The sequence below is a fragment of the Pristis pectinata genome, chromosome 6, assembly GCF_009764475.1.
Source record: "Pristis pectinata isolate sPriPec2 chromosome 6, sPriPec2.1.pri, whole genome shotgun sequence".
Lineage (NCBI taxonomy): Eukaryota > Metazoa > Chordata > Chondrichthyes > Rhinopristiformes > Pristidae > Pristis > Pristis pectinata.
In genome coordinates this window covers 92631885-92654619 of record NC_067410.1, presented here as the reverse complement: position 1 = coordinate 92654619, position 22735 = coordinate 92631885, and the positions used below count along the sequence as shown (strand labels likewise).

Below are 22735 nucleotides of genomic sequence, written 5' to 3'. Positions count from 1 at the left end.
AATCATTAAGGCACCTAGCAGAAAAAAGGGCACCGAGACAAATAAGATATTAGAAAAAGCAACCAAAAGTTTGCTCGAAGGCAAGGAGGAGAGGTTAGCAAAAGCACAATTTATAGAGAAAGTTGTAGGGTGACTGCACCTGCAATGGTGGGATGGAGGGGAGGGGAGGGGAGGGGAAAACAGCCAGAGTTGGAGGATGGCATTGGTAGCCATGGGTACAGTTTCAAAGCAGATAGATTGTGCAGGGAAATGACAGGCAATGGGAAGAAAGAGACCATCTTTGTTTTAGAATGGATATGGGGTTAAAAAGGAAACCAACAATAAAAACATCCCGAATTAAATAAATATAATGGCCTAAGCAAAGAATGGAATCAGTGGAAAGCATTCAAAATCTGTGATAAGGGCCAAAAAAAAAAAAACCTCCAGTCTGCCTAACGATTTCAAGAAAAAAAACTGTGCCTGATCCAAGAGCAAGTGTTGGACAGTCTGACAATACAGTGGAATCAAGAGCAAGTGGGAAAGGCACAGAGGATGAGGAAAACCAAAATATATAATGGGAGCATGAGTAGGAGAAAAAAAAGTAAATAAGCTTTCTGCCTCTTCAAAATTAGCTGAAGTTCTATGGAATACCGATATTACTTAATGAGTGAATTTTTTCTGTTGACAAATTAATTGACAACTGTATGCTGCCCCATTGTAGAGGTGAATGGTATAATCTGGAGGGAGTTGATAAGAACACAGCGAGAATAAAAAGGGATTAATGTAGGATTAGTGTAAATGGGTAGTTGATGGCCAGTGCAGACTCATTGGGCCAAAGGGCCTGTTTCTATGGTGTGTGTCTTTTTATGACTATGTATAGGGCACCCACATAGCTATAGTACAAATAAAATGCACACGTGCTTAATTTGAAACTTGAGGCTGTTGAGTGAAAGTTTAACAACAGACACACAAGATGCGTTTACCAGAAAGAGTGCAACCTCAAGATACTAACCTTCACACCTCTTACATTTGTGGAGCTCAAAAGGGAAGATGATATCAGTATCATTACCACAGAATTCACAGATGAAGCCTTTAGCCTGACAAAGCTAAGCAAAACAAAACAAATCAGTTATCTTTAAGTAGTTCACCAATTGCAAGAATTCACTTTAAAGAGTACTAGTTAATAAATCAGCAGAGCTGAAAATAACACTGGAAAATTATTAGTCACATTCCTAAGTAAACAGAGACAAATTAAAACAATCAATTGTAACATGAGTAAAATAACTTGACTAGGCTGAATTTCCAAGCTGAATGTATGAAATTACAATTTACCTGGTTTCCACAATACAAGCAATAAACATACATGGCCAGCTTTGAACTGTACTCATGAAAAGCAGACTAATCAGAAACAATTTTCAATATTGGGTTTACTACAGTTCAACTTCAGAATTTAACTACCATGTAGAACAAAAAGGAAAATGAAAAGGATAGAAATTATTCTTGTGCTATTAAGAACTCTGTTAACCTGTTCACGAAAACAAATCCCCTGTTCATTATTCTCGGAAGCTATTAATCCAGAAAAAAAAACAGGTTAATAGTCGCATACCAATCTAACTTGGAAATGTGGAGACAAGAGACTGCAGATGTTGAAATATGGAGCAAAAAGCAAACTGCTAGAAGAACTCAGAAGGTCGAGCAGCATCTGTGGAAGGAATTCCTCCTTGCTTCACCCCCCCCCAGACAGAACAGTTGGAGATTCCCTGTTCTTCACCTTTCACCCTACGCATCCAGCATATTATCCTTCGTCATTTCCGCCAGCTGCAATGAGATCCCACCACCAGCCACATCATCTCCTCCCTACCCCTTTCTGTCTTCCACAAAGACCACTCCCTCTGTGACTCATCCCTCCCCAACCCCTGCCACTTTCCCATCCTTGCAGTAAATGTAACACTTGTTCTTACACCTCCTCCCTCACCACCATCCAGAGACCTAAAAAGCTGTTCCAGGTGAGGCAGAGATTCATATGTACCTCCTCCAACCTCATCTACTGCATTCAGTGCTCCCAACGTGGCCTCCTCTACATGAGCAAGACCAAGTGCAAACTGGGCAACCATTTCACAGAGCACCTATGCTCAGTCCATAATGACCATCCCAAGCTCCCAGATGCATGCCAGTTCAACTCCCCTTCTTATTCCCACACTTAGCTGTCCTTCCTTGGCCCTGTATACTGCCAGGATGAAGCCCAATGCAAACTGGAGGAACAACATCTTATATTCTGTCCGAGTAGTCCACAACCCAATGGTATTACCTACTTTTCCAATTTTAGGTAATCTTTTCCCCCTCCCCTCCCTCTGATCCTCCTCCAATTTTTGTCACCTTTCCCTTGTACCCCCCCCCCCCCACCCACCCTTCACCCAACTACATCTCCCTCCCCTCCCTGGTTCCATCCACACAGTTCACTCACAGGTCTCCTCCACCCCCAATTCCTTAACTGGTTCTGGTTCCAGCTGCTGTTCACCTCTCCCCTATGGTTTCTGTTTTCATTTGGTAGCCTTTGTGTTCCTGCTTACTCCCTCCAGCTGCTGTCTCCAGTCTTCACCCTCCCGCTGCTCCCTCCCCCTCCCTTTTTCGTCTTTTCTCTCCCTCTATCTGCCTCCATTTATTATTTACCTGTCACTGTCTCCCAATTCCACACCTGCTCCCCTCCCCTACCTGGCACAACCTGCCTGTCACCTTACACGCCTCCTCAGTCCACCAATCACCTCAGACCCCTTTCTCCCTTTTCTTTATACTGGCCACCTCCCCTGTCCTGATGCAGGGTTTCAACCCAAAACGTCAACAATTCCAGTCCTCCCACAGATGCTGCTTGACCTGCTGAGTTCTTCCAGCAGTTTGCTCTTTGCTAACTTGGAAATTTATAGCAAGGTCTAAATCCTGGAACTTTCAAGCCAACAACCCTGAGACATCTCACTGCCACCTTCTCATAGGCAATAAATGTTGACATTTCCAATGATGCTCACATCTCATAAAATGGGTAAAAAAAAATTGAATCAGATGCAGAAATTTCAAGCAAAATAATAATTTCACAAAAAAGTGCATCATTTCACCCTCATAGTACGTGCTGCTTTTAAGTATGTAAGCCACTCTCAAGCATCTCCATTTTAAAGCACAACTCTTGCAATCTCACTAAAAAATAAAATCTGAGCAAACTAATAACCTGCTTGATTTGAATATTGATTTGTATTGATTGTTCATTGTGAAAACTGGCAGGTTGATGGACTGGGTGATCAAATGATTGTGGAACGCACTGCCGGCAAAGGTGGTGGAGGCAGATACATTAGGGACATTTAAGAGACTCTTAAATAGCCACATGAATGATAGAAAAATGGAGGGCTATGTAGGAGGGAAGGATTAGATAGATCATACAGCAGGATAAAATGTCGGCACAACATCGTGAGCTGAAGGGCCTATACTGTGCTGTAATGTTCTGTGTTAATAGAATCTTACTAATTAGCAATTCTCTTTCTTTGTGATGTGCTAAATCTCGATAAAAACAAAACTTTGAATAAGCGACTTATAAAGCAGCAATGTCACAACTAATGGGGTTAAAACTCTAGTCAGCAACTTTCCTTTCAATTTACCTTGCTCTTCAGTTTGCATAGTAGAAACGTTTGAAACAGTTTGCAATCTATTCAAGGTCAGCACAAGCATCCATGAAGGAACTTTAGGAGCCAGCTTCCTTATTAATAATGGATCAGAATTTTTAATTTTTAAGCCATTTCTAATGTAAATTCCAGATTACTCAAGCTACCTAATTGGATGTTTTTATTCTATTAGCCACACTCCTATTACACACATTGTGTTTACAATAGAGTTGCAAGCATTTCTGTATTAAATATTTAAATACATCCATGCTTATTTATACATTATGTCACATTCATTTTTGTGATACAAGTTTCTATGATGCATACCATACATTGTGCCACATGTGCTGAGCCTAACTTTACGAGGTCCTTCAACCTTCCAGCCAATTCCCCTTTCTTTATAGCTGTGAGATCGTTTAGCGAATATAGGTGAAGATCTTCAGTGAGGTGACCTGGTTCCCTGTCAAAGGTATCCAGAAGACTACAAAAGCAGAACATTACAATATTTTGTTATTGTGCATGCAATATGGGATCTTTACTCTTACCAAAAAAGACTGCATCTGTCTTGGACATTCCAAACACACTCTTCATGACTTATACATAGTCATGGTGGAGAATTTCAGCGTAGTATTATAATATCTTTAAAGTTAATTTCAATTAAAATAGTAAGTTCCAAGATATCTACTTGTAGCAATTTTAGCAAAATTGATTAAATCATTTGTGAGCTTACTGTATAAAATTCTCAGTCAAATATTTCAACTAAAATAAACAATGGCAGAGAAGCTGCAACATTTAATCAGTGACAAAGGAGAGTAGAACTGATTGATGCATTGCATTAGGAATTTACAAATAACAACTTCTATTCAAAGTCTGAGCTATGTTGTTGCTTCCTGAATGCATTACCATCTCTTTCACAACTACTAGTTTTATTTTTTCCAACTCAAAACAGCCCCAAGGTTGTGAATTATACTTTCTGTAACTATAAACATGATGCAATATTCTTCCCAGCTTTTGATACTGTCAACCATGTCATTCTCCTCTAATGTTCTGGCCCTGTTGTTAATTCTTCAAGTGCAATCTAGATAATGATTAAATATTTGATATTCAATAGGTAATGAAATTTGCAATTACAGCCATATTACTAATACCATCACCATGCAGGACAATAAGCAAACTATGCCAGTCATGTCATCAATAGCATCCAGCATATTTTCTATGCTATGCCATAGCCAATTTAAAAATAGATGCAATGGCACATGAAGAATACTTGATATTCATTTGAACATTTGGGGGAAGTTTCCAGATTGCGCCGGGTAAATGGGGAAACAAAGCAGACAGTTTAAGAACAAGGCTGTCTCAGTAAACACACGTTCAATTTCAAACAGAAAACCAGAAAATTGTGGGTAACATACTTCAAACTTTCCAGTATATGCTAACAGTGAGCATGTTCCCCATGAGTGAGGACCCAAAAGTTCTACTGTATGATGTGTTTACACTGTTACAGGCATAAATGCTCCACGACAGAAGGGCATGATGATATTTATGCATTAACTGCAAACATTGCAAAAAAAAAGTTGTCTTTCACTGGTTTAACAATTTGTGCAACAGTTTTCACTCATCTTAAACAAAATAGGCTTAAAGCACACTAAAAAGGATAGTCAGAATATTTATCCAAAACAATTAATGAAAGATGGAAAATTATAAAGAAATGACGTATCTTCCTCAGTTTTAAAGAGAAAATTAATGAATACATTCTGAGAAGCACTTATAAGTTGGCAGCAGATAACCCAAAAATTATTTTCTGCACATTCAGGTGATATACATTAGCCGTCATAGTAAATAAAATTCTCATATGATGAGATGTTTTTGATGATAGGAATGAGCTCCATGAGGGGATTGGATGACCAATTACTAATAATATTTAGTTAAATTTGGATGTACAGCCAGTACATTTTGTTTCAATCACTATAAGCTAAAACAGCATCGCAATCAATCCTTACACTCTCCTACCTTTTCCATGCCCTCTTTCATAGAAGTGAAAGGAAATTGCAAACTGTACTTTTAACAAAAATTTTACTCACTCTTTTGCCAGCCTGCATGTTTTTAATAGGTTCTTCATGTGAACTAACTGCATTCTCAGCATCTGTTAAAATGTTTCAGACAAAGAAAGCACTACTTTATAAATACTTTTATTCATAATTAAAAACAACGCTGCTTAGAAGAAAAAGATAAAGTCACTGGCTAATTTAAACAAAATTAAGGCTAGTTTTCAAACAGGCAGTGAATTGTCATAGAAAATTAATGCTTTCACACTGGATTTTCATGCCACTGAACAATTCTCATACCTTTGGATAATAGTCAATTGAAAAATGGCAAGATTGATTTAGTCAGCTGACTAGATTAATGTTAAAGATAGTTTATGAAACATTGCAAGGAAAAGTTAAAGTCAAGAACCACTTGTTTCCTAAAGGCCAAAACATTAACAAATATCTTTACTGTTATTTTGGTTACTGAATGAAACAAACTTGAGAGAAAAATATAAATATATCACAAATGTTCTTGGATCTTCTAAGATTTCAATTGGAATACTATTACATTATAAATGAATACAATGTGTCAATACAATAGCAAGAGTTCATTCCTTCCACAGACACTGCAAATGTGCCTCTTTCACAAGTCTCAGAAAGCAGTATCTCTCAATGAAATATTCTAATTCTGTGCTAACTGGGAAAATTATTAAAGATTGCTTACATGAACTTGATCGAGGGCCTTCACTTTGCGATATAAAGCACTGTTAATGTCCTGAACGTTGAAAAGTGGATCATTCCAGATTTTATTCAACAAATCTTTAGAAAAGTTACTGACATAATACTTGCTGAAATCCCATTTCCGCAATATTCTGCTCGGAACTGCCGACTGCACATTCTCGTGACAGCACTGACAGAAATACTTTCCTAGATATTCACAGTAACGTAGTCTCTTTATATATTCTGTAAGGAAAAGGTAGGAACTGTTACATTCAGGAACAAGTAGGGAAAAGCTCCCTTCACACAGTAATTACATTGCAAAATTCATGGAAATGAAAATCTGTATTCAACTAATTTTTTCCTCACAAGACTGTTTGATCAACAGTCCTTGGAAAACTATTTCTCATCTTTTCAACAGTATTATTTTAAAATCCAATGCTGGAAACTAAGTCAGTGACATAACAAAGCTATTGCCCATTTCCACCACATGGCTGCCAAAGACGTGCAGAAACTGCAATGCATTGTGCCACCTAACCAAGCGTTTCCCAAAAGACATTATTGTAACAAATTTCCCACCCGAGTGAAAGGAAAGGCACGAGGAAGAACTATTTACTACAGAAATTATGTAGCATTTTATATTATGATAATTTTAAATAAAGTACAACACTTCATAGAGAGTATTATATGAAGTTAGGCAAGTATAAGCAAAACTTTTTTGCATTGTTAACTTTCTGAATATCACTCACCAGGGTCCACTCTGATACCACATCCTGCACAGCGGTAATTTTGTTTGGCAACAACCACCTTCCTCCTTAAATAACACATTATTGTAAATGGTAAGATATTCTTTTAAGTTGAGACTAAAAAAAAAGAAACTGCAACATGTAGGAAAAAAACAGCCAGCTTGATTTGTATAACAAATTCTTACTTAGGGGATGGGTGAATATTGAAGATTATTTGTGGCCTAGGTGGCGCCCATTCCAAATTTCCACGCACTCTGATTCGTAGCTGGTAAATATCAGCGTGTTCACCATCATCAGGAGATACCGGAAAAGAGTCTGGAATTGGCAAAAGCTGTAAGAAGAAAAAAGTAACTTGATGTGGAATTAGAATAATTAGTCTAAAATCAGTTAGAGTTGTCCACAGGAACAAATCCACAAGTGCTGCTCTAAAGGAGGTGGGAAAGGAAGCATTTGAACTTCTAAGCATCAATTTTTTGTGATTTGAAGAGCTACATTTCCAGAAACCAACAACAGAGCCTTCTATAAAAGTGAATAATTGAGATGGCCACTGTATCAGTACACTTCACTTCAAGACTATCCTCATCTACGGATTTCAATTAGTAATTATCATGCTACTAATTGTGGTTTCATATGTCCATAGTTGCAAGATGGCGAAATTAAATGTTTTACCTTCTGAGGAGCATCGTGCTCTGGAACCAACCAGTCCAGTTCCGACGCAGCAGGAAGTTGCATCCCCTCAAACTGTTTTAGCAGACCCATAGCAACTGCCTCAGCAGAGTTGGAATGAAGGAATGAAAATGAACTGCAACAAAAACACAATTACTGTGTTTCCTTTCCAAATCATATTACATGTTTATTATTGAATGTCGCATTTTGTTACAGAATTTAAAGCACTGTCCCCCAAAAAGGCCAGGAAAGATCAAAAAGCGCTGTAGAATAGAGACTAAGATCATAGGAAGAATCTTAAGCTCTACTAAAAGAGTGAATAGATCTCTTTTAACATGCAATATTTCTGATGATTTCATTTTGAATACATGACCATTTTAAGCAGTTTCATAAAGCTCTGGCAACCGTTAGAAAGTAAAATGCCCAATACTAATTTTTTGCCAGTGGCAAATTATTTTACAGTTGAAAATCAGCTGTTTGTTTAATCATTGCAGATTCATAGCCCCAAATCCAATATAGTGTTTTTTTAAACTGAATTCCATTCCAGTTTGGACTATCTTTTCACACTTTTAATTCATGTTGGTAATATTTTCTAGCACAGTATGGCCTCCTTTACTATTTTCTACAGGTTTGGGGATCATTAAAGCCTCAGTTTTTCCAGGTAAATCCTAGAATATCATAATTTTTATTAAATAAAACCAGAAAATGATGGAAAAACTCAGGTCAGACATCAGCAAGGAGGAGAAACCATTCATGTTTCAGGTCACAGACTGCAGAATATTGAATTCTCCAACTTTAGATAACTTGCTCTGTTTATATCAGGACTGGACATTTTTGCCTGCCATTCCTCTCCTTTTTCTTTCATTTGTATATTCTAGCCAGTAGACCAAACCATGAAACATTACCTAGATTTCACATTAGCAACACATTACAGCTTAACTGCTGACTTAATGGCTACATTATTTCACCCTATCACAGAAATTCCCTTTGCCCCAGCCAACTGCCCTGCTACCTAAACTAATTTGTTCCTTTCTCAGTTCTGATGAAACCGAAAATGTCAACCATTTTTCCCCCCCACAGAAGCCGCCTGACCTGCTGAATTTTTCTAACATTTTCTGCTTATTTCAGGTTTCCAGCATCTGCAGTTTTCTTTGATTTCCAAAGTTTGTATTAGTGCTCTCAATACAGAATACAAATTACAATGCTAAAGTTAAAGAAAAATGAGCCATTTTCCCTTCAAGAGAAGTTTTTTCTTGTCAACTGTTTTCAATGGTAATTAGTGTGCAATGATTGGGCTCTTGAATCTTCCATTATATTTGTAATAAAATAATGGTACTTTATGGATCCCAGTTCACCATTCACCAGGTAAGAAGCCCAAGTGAATGATGTTACAAGAGCAGAATAATGCTTTCTTTGAATATTTGGCATTGGAACCTGATCAGGACTTGATATCAAACAGTTTAACAGTGATACAAGAACAAACGAGACATGCTGAAAAGGTAGAAAGACTCATCAGTATCATTGGTCTATGTGGGAGTTATAGCAATGTCTCCAGATAACATTGCCATGAAGCAATATGATAAGGAGAAAAGGAAGTGATCACAAAGAAAAACCATTTGGGAATTCCAAAGGGAAACTTTTCGCAGAGATGTTCTGGCTATAATGAAGTCAGTAAGAGTGGATCCAGACAAGGAAAGTCACAACAAGCTACTTAATAGGATAGATGCATTAGAAGAGGGACGTGTGCGATACAAAGGAATGCTATTTTAATACTGTCTAGCGATTGGTAGAAATCTGCCAATAATGATACAAAGTCAGAGATAAACCCATGAGCCAAAAGCTAAATGCTGCACATGCTGGAAATCTGAAATACAAACAGAATGCTGTAAGTATCCAGGGCAGGCAAAATATTTGACGAGAGGAACACTTAATGTTTCAGGTTAATAACTTTTGTCAGACTTAAACAGTATTTTTTTTAAAGAAACAAAAGCTACATAAGGGAAGTTGCACACAAAGTTATCAACATACTTTACATTAGTTTCAATTTAAAAGGCAGAGTGGAATAGAATCAGCTTTATAGAATCACTACTTTTACAACAGATTATAGTATATTTAAGTTAGAAATGAAGGTGAAAATTACTGCCTAGAAATATGTCCATGCCAACATTAACAACTTTTTCACTACAAATTTCACTTAGTCTTACATGGACTCGGAGTTCACTACTGACTTGGTGCTTGAAGCCAAACTCCTCCTAATATCTGCATCTGGAGAAGAAAAACACAGCACTTAAAACTGTAATTTTTAAATAGTCAGAACCTGAAACCCACCGATCAATGTTTCAAGTGATAGTTGAACACAATTATTACAATGATTATTCGCAGTTCAAATAATCATTTTGTAGCTAGAAATACTGATTTTTCAGTTTTAAAGTTGTACTTCACACACACACAAATGCAACAAAACAATGGAACTCATTGAAAACCAGAAGTTTTTCAAAATTGAGTAACGCAATTCACTCAGATCTAAAAAGCTGCATCACAAAACATAACAGTTGCACAGGCAAGTTGCTTCCTTTACTAAAAGTTTTCAATGTGCACTGGAGTGGGGGAACCCAATCATTGTGTCTTAGTAGTCAATGAGAGGGCTTAAGCCAACGCCTCTCTAAATATCATGACTCCATTACACTAGTCAAATGGAAGATAATGAGGTGAGAATAAAACTACAGCTATTCTAAACAGTAATTAAAGAGAATTATATGATGGTTACACAGGATTAGTCCAGTACTGCAAGCAAACGTTATTTTTAAACAACTGTATAAAATAAATGGGATTTTTTTTGCCAGGTTTCCAAATGAATAAATATTAAATAAAGCAGTTATGCTTCACTGCATTTCTTGAACAATGCTGACTTAACAAAACTTTCAGTGCAAGTATCACATAGCTGCCAACTTGCAAGTCTTTATGACCAAAAGGCAATTACTGTTCTTTTCTAAAATTCTGTGCAAAATCATTTTTGCATCAGAAATGTCAATAGTGTTCAGGAAAACTACAGTAAAAATAAATCTATGCAACAAAGTTGTACGAGATACTTAGCTAAACTTTGAACAATATTAAAAAAAATGCAGCTGAAAACGTGGCAACATTGAAAGCTCAACAAGAAATCTAACATCCATTAAGCTTAACAATAGACATTTCAGACTAAATCTGTAAAAAGTGGAGAACATTACCAAACGACACAACACTGACAGAAGGACCATTCCAGAGAACTCAATTAACAGTCTAAAAATGTAATAGATCGAACTTTAAAAGTCAACCCATTAAAACTGCATTTTTAAATTGAAAGTAGCAGCACTAGGGTAGGCAGATGGGACAATATTAAAATCAATTTAGGCTGGAACAAAAGATAACAAGTTTTACCATTTTTGTAAACCCAATTTACTGTACTCTGTTTGACATGGGGTTCTTTTTCTCTTATTCATTTTCAGGATGTGGAAGTGAGTCACACATTGCAGGAGAGCTGGCCTCTGATCTGCTCTTAGAACCATGGTATATATGAGTGGCTGGTCTAGTTGAGTTTCTGGTCAACTGCTTTGCAGGATATTGATGGTGGGGGACTCAGGGATGATAATGCTATCAGCGCAGAATAAGACAGAAATACTAATATCTATCATCACAAGAAAATTCATATGTATTCCTGCCTTCTACACAAACACTCAGCGCATCTTGCAAAATGCCCAATGATGCCATAATGATATCTATGCGAGACTACACATTGGCATGTCAAACACTGGTATGCATTCCCAAGAGAGATCCAGCAGTTAATTTTGAACTCTGACACTGGTGGCACGAGGATTCATAATTATTTTCAAAGGCACATTTCTCAGAGCTCCAAATTAACATATTCTGGACAATTTTTTATGTTTAGCTGTAAACCAGTTGCCAGTAGGGTTTTTCTGGTTTGTTATGTTTGGGATATATGCTAATTTTTGATACATTCATAAGAAATATTTAAACAAAAATGAAAAGGAATAGTAAGGATTATTATTAACTCATTCACTATAAAACAATATTATGCAAGTATAATAGATTCTATCTATCCCAAGGTAAAAAGTACACTCTACATTTCTCAAGGAAAGGTCCTTTCTTGAGCCTAACTTAAAAAAAACAACACAAAACAAAACACCAGAGAACTCTAGGGAGAGCTGCAGCCTTTCACAATAAATCTACAAACCTATTAATAAACTCAATTCAGACCCCCAAATGTTGCAATCAATTGGGTGATCTTTGCCAGGTACCATTAAAGGCATAACTGGACTCAACAGCTCCAGATTAGATGCAAAATAATTAATCAGAGATTCCCATTCCATTTGTTCACAGGATGCGGACATTGCCAACAAAGCCAGCTTTTATTGTCCACCCTAACAGACGCCATTTCTCTGCCACTTCAGAGGGAAATATCTATCACATCGGTGAATCTGGAATCAGATAAAGACCACACAGGTAAGAATGGCAGATTTCCTTCCCTGAGGGACATTAGTGAACCAGATGCAATTATAAAACAATTCCTTACTCCATATTGTATTTGAATATTAAGCACTGTAATAGGATTTGTTCTCATGTCATCAGATCATGATTCTAGCTTTACGCATTCCAGGCCAGTAATTTAACCACTACACCACCAAATACCTAGAGCAGCTCCAGAGTTGATGCAATCTCAGCTATTAATAACCTAACTGCCATGTGATAAATGGCCATTTAGACAAGGGTTGCCAACCATAGAACCATACAGCAGAAAACAAGCCCTTCGGCCCACCATGTGTGCCGTCCATCAAACCACCCTCACACTATCTAACCCTTTCCTCCCGCATATCCCTCTATCTCACATTCCTCCACGTGCCTATCCAACAAACTCTTGAACTTGTCCAATGTATCTGCCTCCACCACCACCCCAGGTAGTGCATTCCATGCACCAACCACTCTCTGGGTGAAAAACCTCCCCCTGACATCTCCCCTGAACCTCCCACTCATAACCTTAAAGCCATGCCCTCTCATCTTGAGCATTGGTGCTCTGGGAAGGAGGCGCTGGCTGTCTACTCTATCTATTCCTCTCAATATTTTATATACCTCTATCATGTCTCCTCTCATCCTCTTCCTTTCCAGTGAATAAAGCCCTAGCACCTTAAGCCTTTCCTCATATTCCATATGCTCTAATCCAGGCAGCATCCTGGTAAATCTCCTCTGCACCCTCTCCAATGCCTCCACATCCTTCCTATTATGCGGCGACCAAAACTGAACACAGTACTCTAAGTGTGGTCTAACTAGAGTTTTGTAAAGCTGCATCATCACTTCGCGGCTCTTAAACTCAATCCCACGACTTATGAAAGCTAACATCCCATAGGCCTTCTTAACTGCTCTATCCACCTGTGAGGAAACTTTCAGTGAACTGTGAATATGAACCCCCAGATCCCTCTGCTCCTCTACACTGCCAAGTACCTTGCCATTTACCTTGTACTCTGCCCTGGAGTTTGTCCTTCTAAAGTGTACCACCTCACACTTCTCCGGATTGAACGCCGTCTGCCACTCGTCAGCCCAGCTCTGCATCCTATCAATATCCCTCTATAAGTTCCGACAGCCCTCCACACTATCCACAACACCGCCAATCTTAGTGTTGTCCACAAACTTACTAACCCAGCCTTCCACCCCCTCATCTAAGTCATCTATAAATATCACAAAAAGTAGAGGTCCCAGAACCGATCCCTGCGGGACACCACTAGTCACTGCCCTCCAACCCCTATAGCACCAAAGGGAAGAGAGGAAATTGAAGACATTACATCTAATAAACCTGTATTTAATTACATTAATAACCCCAAACTTATTTCCCACATTCCTTTTCTGTTCTTTTCCAATTTCCTTTAACCTGGAACACTTCAACGCTACTCATGGCAGCCTACATTTAATAGCTGCTCAAAGACAACTTTTAACTTTCCTTCCAATTTTCATCACTTGGTTTCTCCTTGGCACCAAGAACAGTAAAAATACAGGAAAGCATAAGCTGAAGTGTTCTGTGCAATAAGTGTTTTTTTTTGGGGTAGTCTAATATTTCATTTCAAACTTTAAGACTCGTAATTCCCCATGTCTAAAGATACAGTGAGCACTAAAGCACAGTCTCCTTCTCCTGGATATGACGCAGATCTCATGAATATTGGCAACTAAATATTTAATGTTTCTTGGTACAAGTGTCCCTTGGATTTATGAATGGGTTACGTACCGGGAAAATATTTCATTAAGTGAAAACGTATAAATCAAAGACACTTCCCGTTGGGTTCAGAGTAAAAAAAAACTTTGGTTGCGTTCCAGAGTTCAAGAATCTTGGTTAAAAATCTTAAAACACTTAAAAAAATATAACCACTTTCAACAAAATATATCTTGTAATATGGCTAAAATACATATTGTATCCTCTCAGGGCACTCAGGTAAAATGTTCAAGATGTCTCACTTTCCCCATGCACCCCCACCCCCCCCCACTTCCCCATCAGCTCACATAACCCTACCCCAGCTCTCTCCTCTATAGTGCTAGCCATTTTCCTATGCCAATCCTTTGTGTGGACTCCTTGCTCCTCCCACCACCTCTCCACTCCTTGGCCCCACTTTGTTGCAAGTCAAGTGGGTTGTGAACTTTATGGACACATTCTGCTGGTCTGGGATTTCAATTGTTTTTGTTGCTAACATTAGGCACTGTTTATTACAGTGGCAAAGGCTCAAATCAAGGGCATGTACTCAAAAGTATCCATTGTGTTATAGCAAAAATTTATAAATAGAACACCTGCCAATCAAGGGACACTTGTACCATCTCTTGTACTTGGCACTAATTACTGTTAACAATCTTTGGAAAATTTGAAATGAAGTTTTAATATCATATAATAAATTCTCACCAAAAATTAGGCACAAGAAAAACACATGTACAACGTGGGGAAAGAAGAAAATATTTAAATTATTGGCAGTAGACTGAGCTCTCCCTTAAGTGCTGTGGAAATAAAGGAATTGGGAAGGAAATTAAAAAAAAATCAGACAACATCTAAATCTCTAATGAAGTACCTGAAAACAATGATGCCATTGATGCTGAGAGCCCATTCGCTGACATATGAATGAGGTTAGACTCATCAATACAATCTGTGTGACACAGTGACAATAAGATTCACATCATTCCAATGGCATTTTCCAGCCGCGATTGTTAAGATCAATAGTATGCAGACAGGATGCATACTACGCCTGCCTAAAAAGCAGAAAATAAACCGGACTACCACATTCTGGAGTACTCATCCATTCAATGGTTTCTTTCAAGTCAAAAGAAACTCCATGGATTTCACAGAAAAATAAAACAGTTCACATTTTTAGTGCAATATTCAGCTGCAGAACAATTAAAATTAAAAAAAAACATGTAACAATAAAAAGATGCATTTTCCCAAATTAGCCATGATTTCTGACCAATTCTCACTTCTACCTTATACTCAAGAGGCAAATTAAGATTTTGTGACAATGTCAAACTGTGGCATTAATCCAAACAGTCTATAAAACAAGGAAAAAGGAATTAAACAAGTTGGGGAGAATCCAGGATAATCTAATTTCGCACAATATTTACTGAAAGGAGAAACTACATAAATTGTAGAGTTTTCACTTGTTCCACTTTTTTTTAAAATATATTGTATATACACACCTGTGAAACTGACAGTAATATAATACCTTTTAACTCAAATTCGTCTACTCCATCAGTGGTAGATCCAGAATCTGATAGTGGTACAGAATCATGGGAACTGAAAGGGGACCCACTTTCTGTGGTGGTAAAGGCTATGAAGAAGAAAACAGTTGTTAAAATTTTGCATTTTACCGCAGGAATTGAGTTAGCAACAGAATCAATATTGTGAAATTAAATCCATGATGAAAAAGCATCCTTGCATCAGAGTTTAAAAAAACTGCAAATTTAAGGCCTACTTCACATGCTTTAGAAAATAATCTAGGATGACAATTCAGTGCAGCATTGAATGAGGATTATCAGATTAAACTTGTACTGACAAACTTTAAATCGTGATATAATGGGGTTTGTTGAAGCATTGTTGGTGTTGGCTTTAGATTGAGCCCCAATTGTCATTTCTGGTGATATAATAAATCCTCTGGCACCAGTTGTACAGCAAAAGCATTTCCGCTCTATGATAGCAAAGTTTTTCCCCATAAACAGGATCACTTGAAAGAAAATTATTAGCTATGTATCTCATTGGTAAATGTGGCAATTTGGTGTGTGCAAATTACAACAGTGACAACATGTCAAAAGGCACTCATTAGTTGCAAAATACTTTGAAATGTCCCAAGATGACAATAGGCTGGTCAATCTTTTTTTCATCTTTCCTGGAATCACTGGTAGAAAAATTTGAAATGAAAACCCCATCATACCAACTCAAAGTTTCTCAGTTCAGCTTGACAAGGTTAAAGCTTAAAAAAAATTGACTGATGATGGTAGATAATGCTTAATATTACATTACAGGTTTCTATAAATCTTTCAAAATTAGCTTCAATACTGACTCACTCTTAAATAAAATTTCCATTTTTAAATTGCATATACCTAATCAGATTAGAATTCAGATATTCCAATACTTGATTAAAAATTGAAGACCAAGAATTTGTGCAAGTACAGTATCTTTTCGGTTTAAGATTTAATCACATTTGTTGCTCAAAAATTCTAATTTAACTTTGCTATCCAACTTCATTTTCTCCCCCACTTTCTAAAAGATTTCATGAAGTGATTTCCTGCCTTAGTGCTGATATTTTCTGTTCAATAAGACCAAATATATTCCTTTACCATTTCATGATTACATATACACACATTCTTCTTGCATTGCTTCTGTATGAATTCATTAAAATCTCCCCCACCAAGCTCATTCCCTATTAAAAATAATTCTTTGTCTTAACTCTGGGGTTCACCAGCATGTTAAAATTCCTCTGCAAGAGCATGGCATAATCTGGGGTCAATTTGATAGCACCTTTAAAAAACAATACCTTTTGTCATGCAACATCCCACTATCTCCTGGGTTGACTTTGTCAAGAACAGCAGCATCAATTCCTTTTTATACTGGCATGGCCTCAAAAGGGATAAATGTCCTCTGCTTGTACCAAAATATCCTGCTTCTATATTTCTCTTTGTGCCAGAAATGAAGTTCACCATTATGTGGCTGGCATTCTAATTTTCCACCCATCTACAAATGGATGAATACAATATTCAAGTCACCCTTCTCATTAATATTCCCATTTATATATCTATACATACTGTCTGATTCAGAGTTCCTGACTGCAGGCAAGAGCTTTCTTGTTTGGATTTGTTGCCGCCGAATTCGAATTTTCTGTTTTAGTTCCCTTATTTCTTTGTCACTGTCATCTTCATCATCCTCCATCATTTGTTTCTTCATTAGATTGCATTTCATAAGTTCAATGGCAGCAATTAACGATTCAGAGATACTGAAATGGGCATTCTCCTAAGGATAGAGTTTGCATATTAACAATATGCTTTTAAAACTAGAAAGAGTGAGAGTGTGCACATGAGAGATTACACAATTTCTCCTTACTCTTCTTAAGGACAAGCAGCATATTAAGATTTGTTTTAAACAAGTTCACATACAGTCCATTGAGAAATAAAACCTCTGCAGGAAAAGTGATCCTTCAGTGGCTGATTGTTAAAGGGCAGCAATATATTAAAAGAAACATGTAACAACATCAAGAAGAGTAGAAAGCTTGTGAACTGGGTCAGTTTTACAAAAGAAAAACAGGGGAGCAAAAATATGAAGACAGTATGAACAAATTAGCAGGAAATATAAGTATTATAACTGCATCCACAACTATGTAGGGAGAAGAAGAATAGCAGAAAAATAAGCATGGGTCTTCGAGAGGCAAAGGCAGGGTTAAGCTTTGAAATATTATGCGAGTCTTTGCTGCAAAAAACAATCAATTCATCAGAAATAATGGAAAAAAAAAATCAAGATTTTAACAACAGTGGAACTTTAAAATTTACTGTATATTCAAAAATTTAAGAGTGAAGGAGGTAACAAAACTTGACAAATCCCCCGAACCTGATAGCTAACATTCAGAGTTCTAAATGAAGTGCTTGCAAAGATAGGTTATTAGAGATCACCTAAAGCCCTTGATTGTGGAATAATCCCAGCATAATGTGAAATGTTATACTGTCATTATGATCAAATTAAGGCGTGCAACATCGTGAAAGGTATTGACAAGCCTAATACTAAGAGATGGACCCAATATACAAAATCTTAAACAATTATATTTATCCATGTGAATAGTGTCTTTGTGGCCTATAGGCCTGGATGAAAATAATCCAGAAATATGGATTTGTCCAACCACAGCAACTAATTAAATAATCTGCAATTTAAAACAAATTCAGTAGTGACTATAAAACTACTGTAGTGAAGAACTCCCTGTTCCCCAATCAAATCTGCTATTCTTATCCAGTCTGGCTTACTTGTGACTTGATGACCCGATGACAGCAGTGCATGCAGCAAACTTCATCTAGATCAAGCACACAGTAACAGCAGCTCTAGCTAGGGGGTTATCATCTACGTTGCTGATAATCAACTTAACCAAACCCAAACAAATCACAGGATAGTGAATGATGCAAATAAAAAGTTCAAGATCAATTGGAAAGGTGCTTACTGCATAAAGCCAGTTAGCTGAAAGCAATGTTGGACCACATAATTTCTTAAAAAGGGCTACATTAAAAATCAGACCTAAACAACATCAGTCACAATCTCACAAATTCAACAAGTGGGCCACATTCACCCACAACTGGAAGTTTTCTACTGACCTGTTACATAAAACATAAGAAGCAGCCCTTTGAGTCTGTTCCACCATTCATCAAGAACATCGTTGATCCTCTCTTGCAGCACCATTTTTCAACACTATCAACTTATCCCTTGCTTCCCTCGATGCCCAGAAATTTATCAATCTCTGCTTTGAATGAACGCAATGACCCAACCTCCAGAGGGCTGAGAATTCCAAAGGTTCACCACCGTCTGCCCGAGGAAATTTCTTGCCTCAATCCCAAATAGCTGACCCCTTATTCTGAGACTCTGCCTCTTGGTCCTAGATTCTTCAGCCAGGATAATAAATATCCTCTCTGCATTCAGTCATCAAACCGTGTTAGAATTTGTATGCTTAGATGAGATCTCCTTTCATTCTTCCGAACTCTAGAGAATACAGCCCCAGTCTACAAAAGCTCTCCTCATGGGGGGAGCACATTATTCCTAGAACTAGTATAATGAATATTTACTGCATTCCCTCTCTGGCAAATACATTCATTCTTAGGAAAGTGACCAAAACCGTACGCAACACTTCAGATCTCACCAAGGCCCCATACAATTCCAATAAGACTCCTTACTTGGTTACTCTAGTGCCCAGTATAGAAACTTCCTGCTCGTGCAAAAAAAACTAGTGCTGCGCATGACAGCTGCAGTATCACCATTGGCATTTTAAGTCAAGAAACATCAACAGCTTGCAGATCCTCATCAGGAATCCAGAGAGCTGTGGCCAACCAAGCAGAAAGGAAACAGCAAATCAAAATTTCAGATATGCTCTATACAGTCACACAGTGCAGAAAAATGCCCAAAAATCACACTGGAATTTCCTTGAGAGAGGAAGTAGGGCTCCAGCTGTAACTATCCACAAGATGTAGCAGGCACAGTAGGCTCAGAAGAGGAATGAGAGTGAATGAACAGCTTCCTGCAAGGACCGACCAACTGGTAAGCCCTAAGCTACCTCTGACATGATGAAATTGAGCTACTCTACAATACCCAAGACCTGCAATTGCAGTGAAAGGCAAACCACACAACACCTTCTTACTTGCTCTATGTTCTACCAAAGCCAGCTTGGAAAAAAGTGCATCTATCAATGGACAGATACGTGATCTTAGTGGATGCATACAAGCATAAGAGGACAAAAATTGAAAAGAACAAGAATCATGGCATTATTTCACCTACTTATTGTTAAGACATCATAAATATACCTTTTCCAAGTCAGCACAACTTCCAAAATCCTGCTCTGATAGATAGCTGATCAGAGACTGGCCCTGTGATGGTCGGCGAAACATTCCATCAGAATTGTTTGTATGCTGTGAACCTTCTAAAACAAAGAGAAAGCAAAACTACAAGTGGATATAGAGTCACTAGGGCTATGTAATCAAAGGCACCATCATTTGCTAATGCGCGACTGTTTATAGAATGGTTGACCAATCCAAAAATCTCATTTCTCTAGAATTTTAATAAAACTGTAGTAAATTTTGTGAGGTTATACATAAACAAACATTTCACATGTCAATATTTTATATATCTTAAAAAAAAGTATTTTTAAATATACAAATAGATTATTCAAGGTGTTTTCAAGTATCAAGTTATCTAAAAGATCTTTACAGCTGGGAAAACAAAAGATTCATTTCCAAAAGCTGAAAGCAGATGAAGAATTGTGTGTTTTGGGACAACTGAGTCTTCTACATCTGAGAGATGTAATTAATTAGTTGATTAAAATAATAATTTGGCTAATTCTACAGCAGGCCAAAAGTATGAAGTACTTGTTAAGGTGAATTACATAAACAGGCTGCTTCCACATTAATGAGCATCGACATTTGAGTAAAATATAGCATAAAATTGTCAAATGTCCAAAATTAATTTAAAACCATCTGTCTTAACTATTACTTATAACTCCTGTTCTATACATTATATGAAAAAAGACGAGTGGAAAGACAGAGTTAGGTGTCTACTTACACTGCCCAGAAAAACAGTGCAGTCGAGAAAGTTAAAATTTAAATTGAACATCGAGTTATCAATATTCATGGACAATCAAAATCTATGACAAAGATGAACAATATCTCATGCAAAAACAAGTGTAATAAGAAAAAAAAGATTTTAAGTAGCACTTACCTGCTTCCATGTAAGGAGAGCTAGGAGTGCTGACTTCACTGTTCTGTGCCGAGAAAGGACCATACTCCTGGTGTCTAATCTCCGGATGCGATTCTAAAACACAAATCCAGTATTTGTTTAATGGGAGAGATTCTTCATTTGGCTCCAGGAGGCTTTTATTCTTTAATTATATTTCAGTCAGCCAGCTTGAGATTCACATTGCTCTACTGAAAATATAGCTATTCAGGATATACCAACAGTTTCACAATAATGCAATGGAAAGCATGCTCAAAAAGAAAACTTTTTTTTAAAAAAGGAATAGTTAGACATTGTTTAAATTAACCCAACTTATTTTGAAAACTAGCTTTAAACAGGCAGTACATCCAAAAAGGGAATCTGAGCTCATTGGAAGGGTGGTGAAGTGACATTTGTACAAGAATTGAAAGCAAAAATCTACTAATATTTAAACTACTTGCCAATTTTAGCATGCAAAATAGATTAAATCAGAACAAAATATTGAAATGCATAATGTTATGAAATGCAAGTTAGGCACAGAAGTGGCAGCAGTGGTCATATCAAGTAAGCATCAACCAATAACAGCAAAAAAATTATGTTCTTCAATTTATATCATTAGGTTAGGTTAATTTCAGCATAAATAATGCTTTAAACACTGAATCATTTTAATATTTGCGCAAGAGGTTAGTTCCTTCATTACATAGTAACAGATTCTATTCGATCAGCAGAGGATCGAAATAAATAACTTGTATAGAGGCCATGTCAGTCTATACACTAACCAAAAAACTATTGACAACTAAACTACATCAGAATATTTAAAACAGTAATGCAATTCTGCAATTGCTTTTGTTGACTGAAGATTTTAAAACAACACCTGATAATTAAGCAATCCAATTACTAAAGATAATAAAGTTTAACTTTAGAGAAGCCAATCAACCAACCAGCTCCTGTCTGATATCAGCTCGAGGGTTCAAGCTGCATCCATATGGTTAAATGGCACCTTTAAGAAAAATCAGCAAAAATAAACTTTTGATGTTTTCATTTGGAAATGGTCACACATAGGTTTCATGATGTTAAGGAATGCAATTTATTTGTATTGTGTGTGAATTTTGGAATGCTGGCAACAAAAAAAAATGAACTGCATTGCACAACTATGTTTTTGGTCATTTACTTTCTCCATTTTAAGCATACTATCCACAACTCAAAATAAAAGCTGGTTATGTTCACTGCCGGCAGCCTGGTTCCATGTGAAGCAACCTCATAAAAGAACTTTGAATGCAATCTTTAATATGGCCAATTATACAAATGCCTCTTACTGTTGTATGATGATCTATTCTGAACTCAAGTTCCAATTAGCCTTAACCTAATAAACATTGCAGATTAATAGTGTTAATAAATCCTTTATTAATTACCAAAGTAAAATGAGAGTGCAGGTTTGAAGTTTACTTCCAAATTATGAACATACTACTGATGTTCCAAAAGCTTCCCTATCCATTGATGGGACAAAGCACGTACCAAAACAATGACTGGGGGAAAAAAGTCACTACCCAAATCTTCCCTAAACTACTTACAATGAATATGCATTCGGCACCCAACGCCCTCATAAGCCAAAAATATAAACCATTCACACATTCTGCCTATTTACTTTCATCAATACACAATTTTAGCAAAGGGAAAAAAAAATAGTGGAGAACAGATTACAGATAGCAAAATATCCAAGGCCAAAATATAGTAGTGTTGAGTAATAATATTTTTCATTTGGGATGTTTTTAACTATTTTTCCTTTTAGACAGATCAAGATGATTGCATGTAGACTTTCCTTTAATACATCATATAATTAGATGCCACACACAAATACAGCCACATTGAGGGAAGTGTTCAATGAAAGGTTGGTAGCACCACTGTTTTCTTTACATTGATTCAGTGGGCTTGGGTGTGATCGCATATTTGCAGAGGACAAAACTGGAGTGAACTGCGAGAAGAGAAAAAATATCA

The 22735-nt window shown here is 37.0% G+C and overlaps 1 protein-coding gene across 4 annotated transcripts in view; it reads right to left on the bottom strand.

Moving 5' to 3' along the window:
* rubcn (rubicon autophagy regulator) overlaps nucleotides 1–22735 on the bottom strand; it is a 52662-nt gene that overhangs the window by 7526 nt on the left and 22401 nt on the right. For all 4 annotated transcript variants that reach the window (XM_052017312.1, XM_052017308.1, XM_052017311.1 and 1 more), the window contains 13 exons: nucleotides 20747–20839; nucleotides 19837–19952; nucleotides 17095–17299; nucleotides 15519–15623; nucleotides 14874–14948; nucleotides 9984–10044; nucleotides 7783–7915; nucleotides 7299–7444; nucleotides 7117–7181; nucleotides 6375–6613; nucleotides 5705–5766; nucleotides 3951–4104; nucleotides 992–1085 (listed from right to left, as the gene is read on the bottom strand). In XM_052017312.1, coding sequence (XP_051873272.1) covers nucleotides 992–1085; nucleotides 3951–4104; nucleotides 5705–5766; nucleotides 6375–6613; nucleotides 7117–7181; nucleotides 7299–7444; nucleotides 7783–7915; nucleotides 9984–10044; nucleotides 14874–14948; nucleotides 15519–15623; nucleotides 17095–17299; nucleotides 19837–19952; nucleotides 20747–20839 — 1548 coding nt within the window. The remainder of the gene's footprint in view (nucleotides 1–991; nucleotides 1086–3950; nucleotides 4105–5704; nucleotides 5767–6374; nucleotides 6614–7116; nucleotides 7182–7298; nucleotides 7445–7782; nucleotides 7916–9983; nucleotides 10045–14873; nucleotides 14949–15518; nucleotides 15624–17094; nucleotides 17300–19836; nucleotides 19953–20746; nucleotides 20840–22735) is intronic.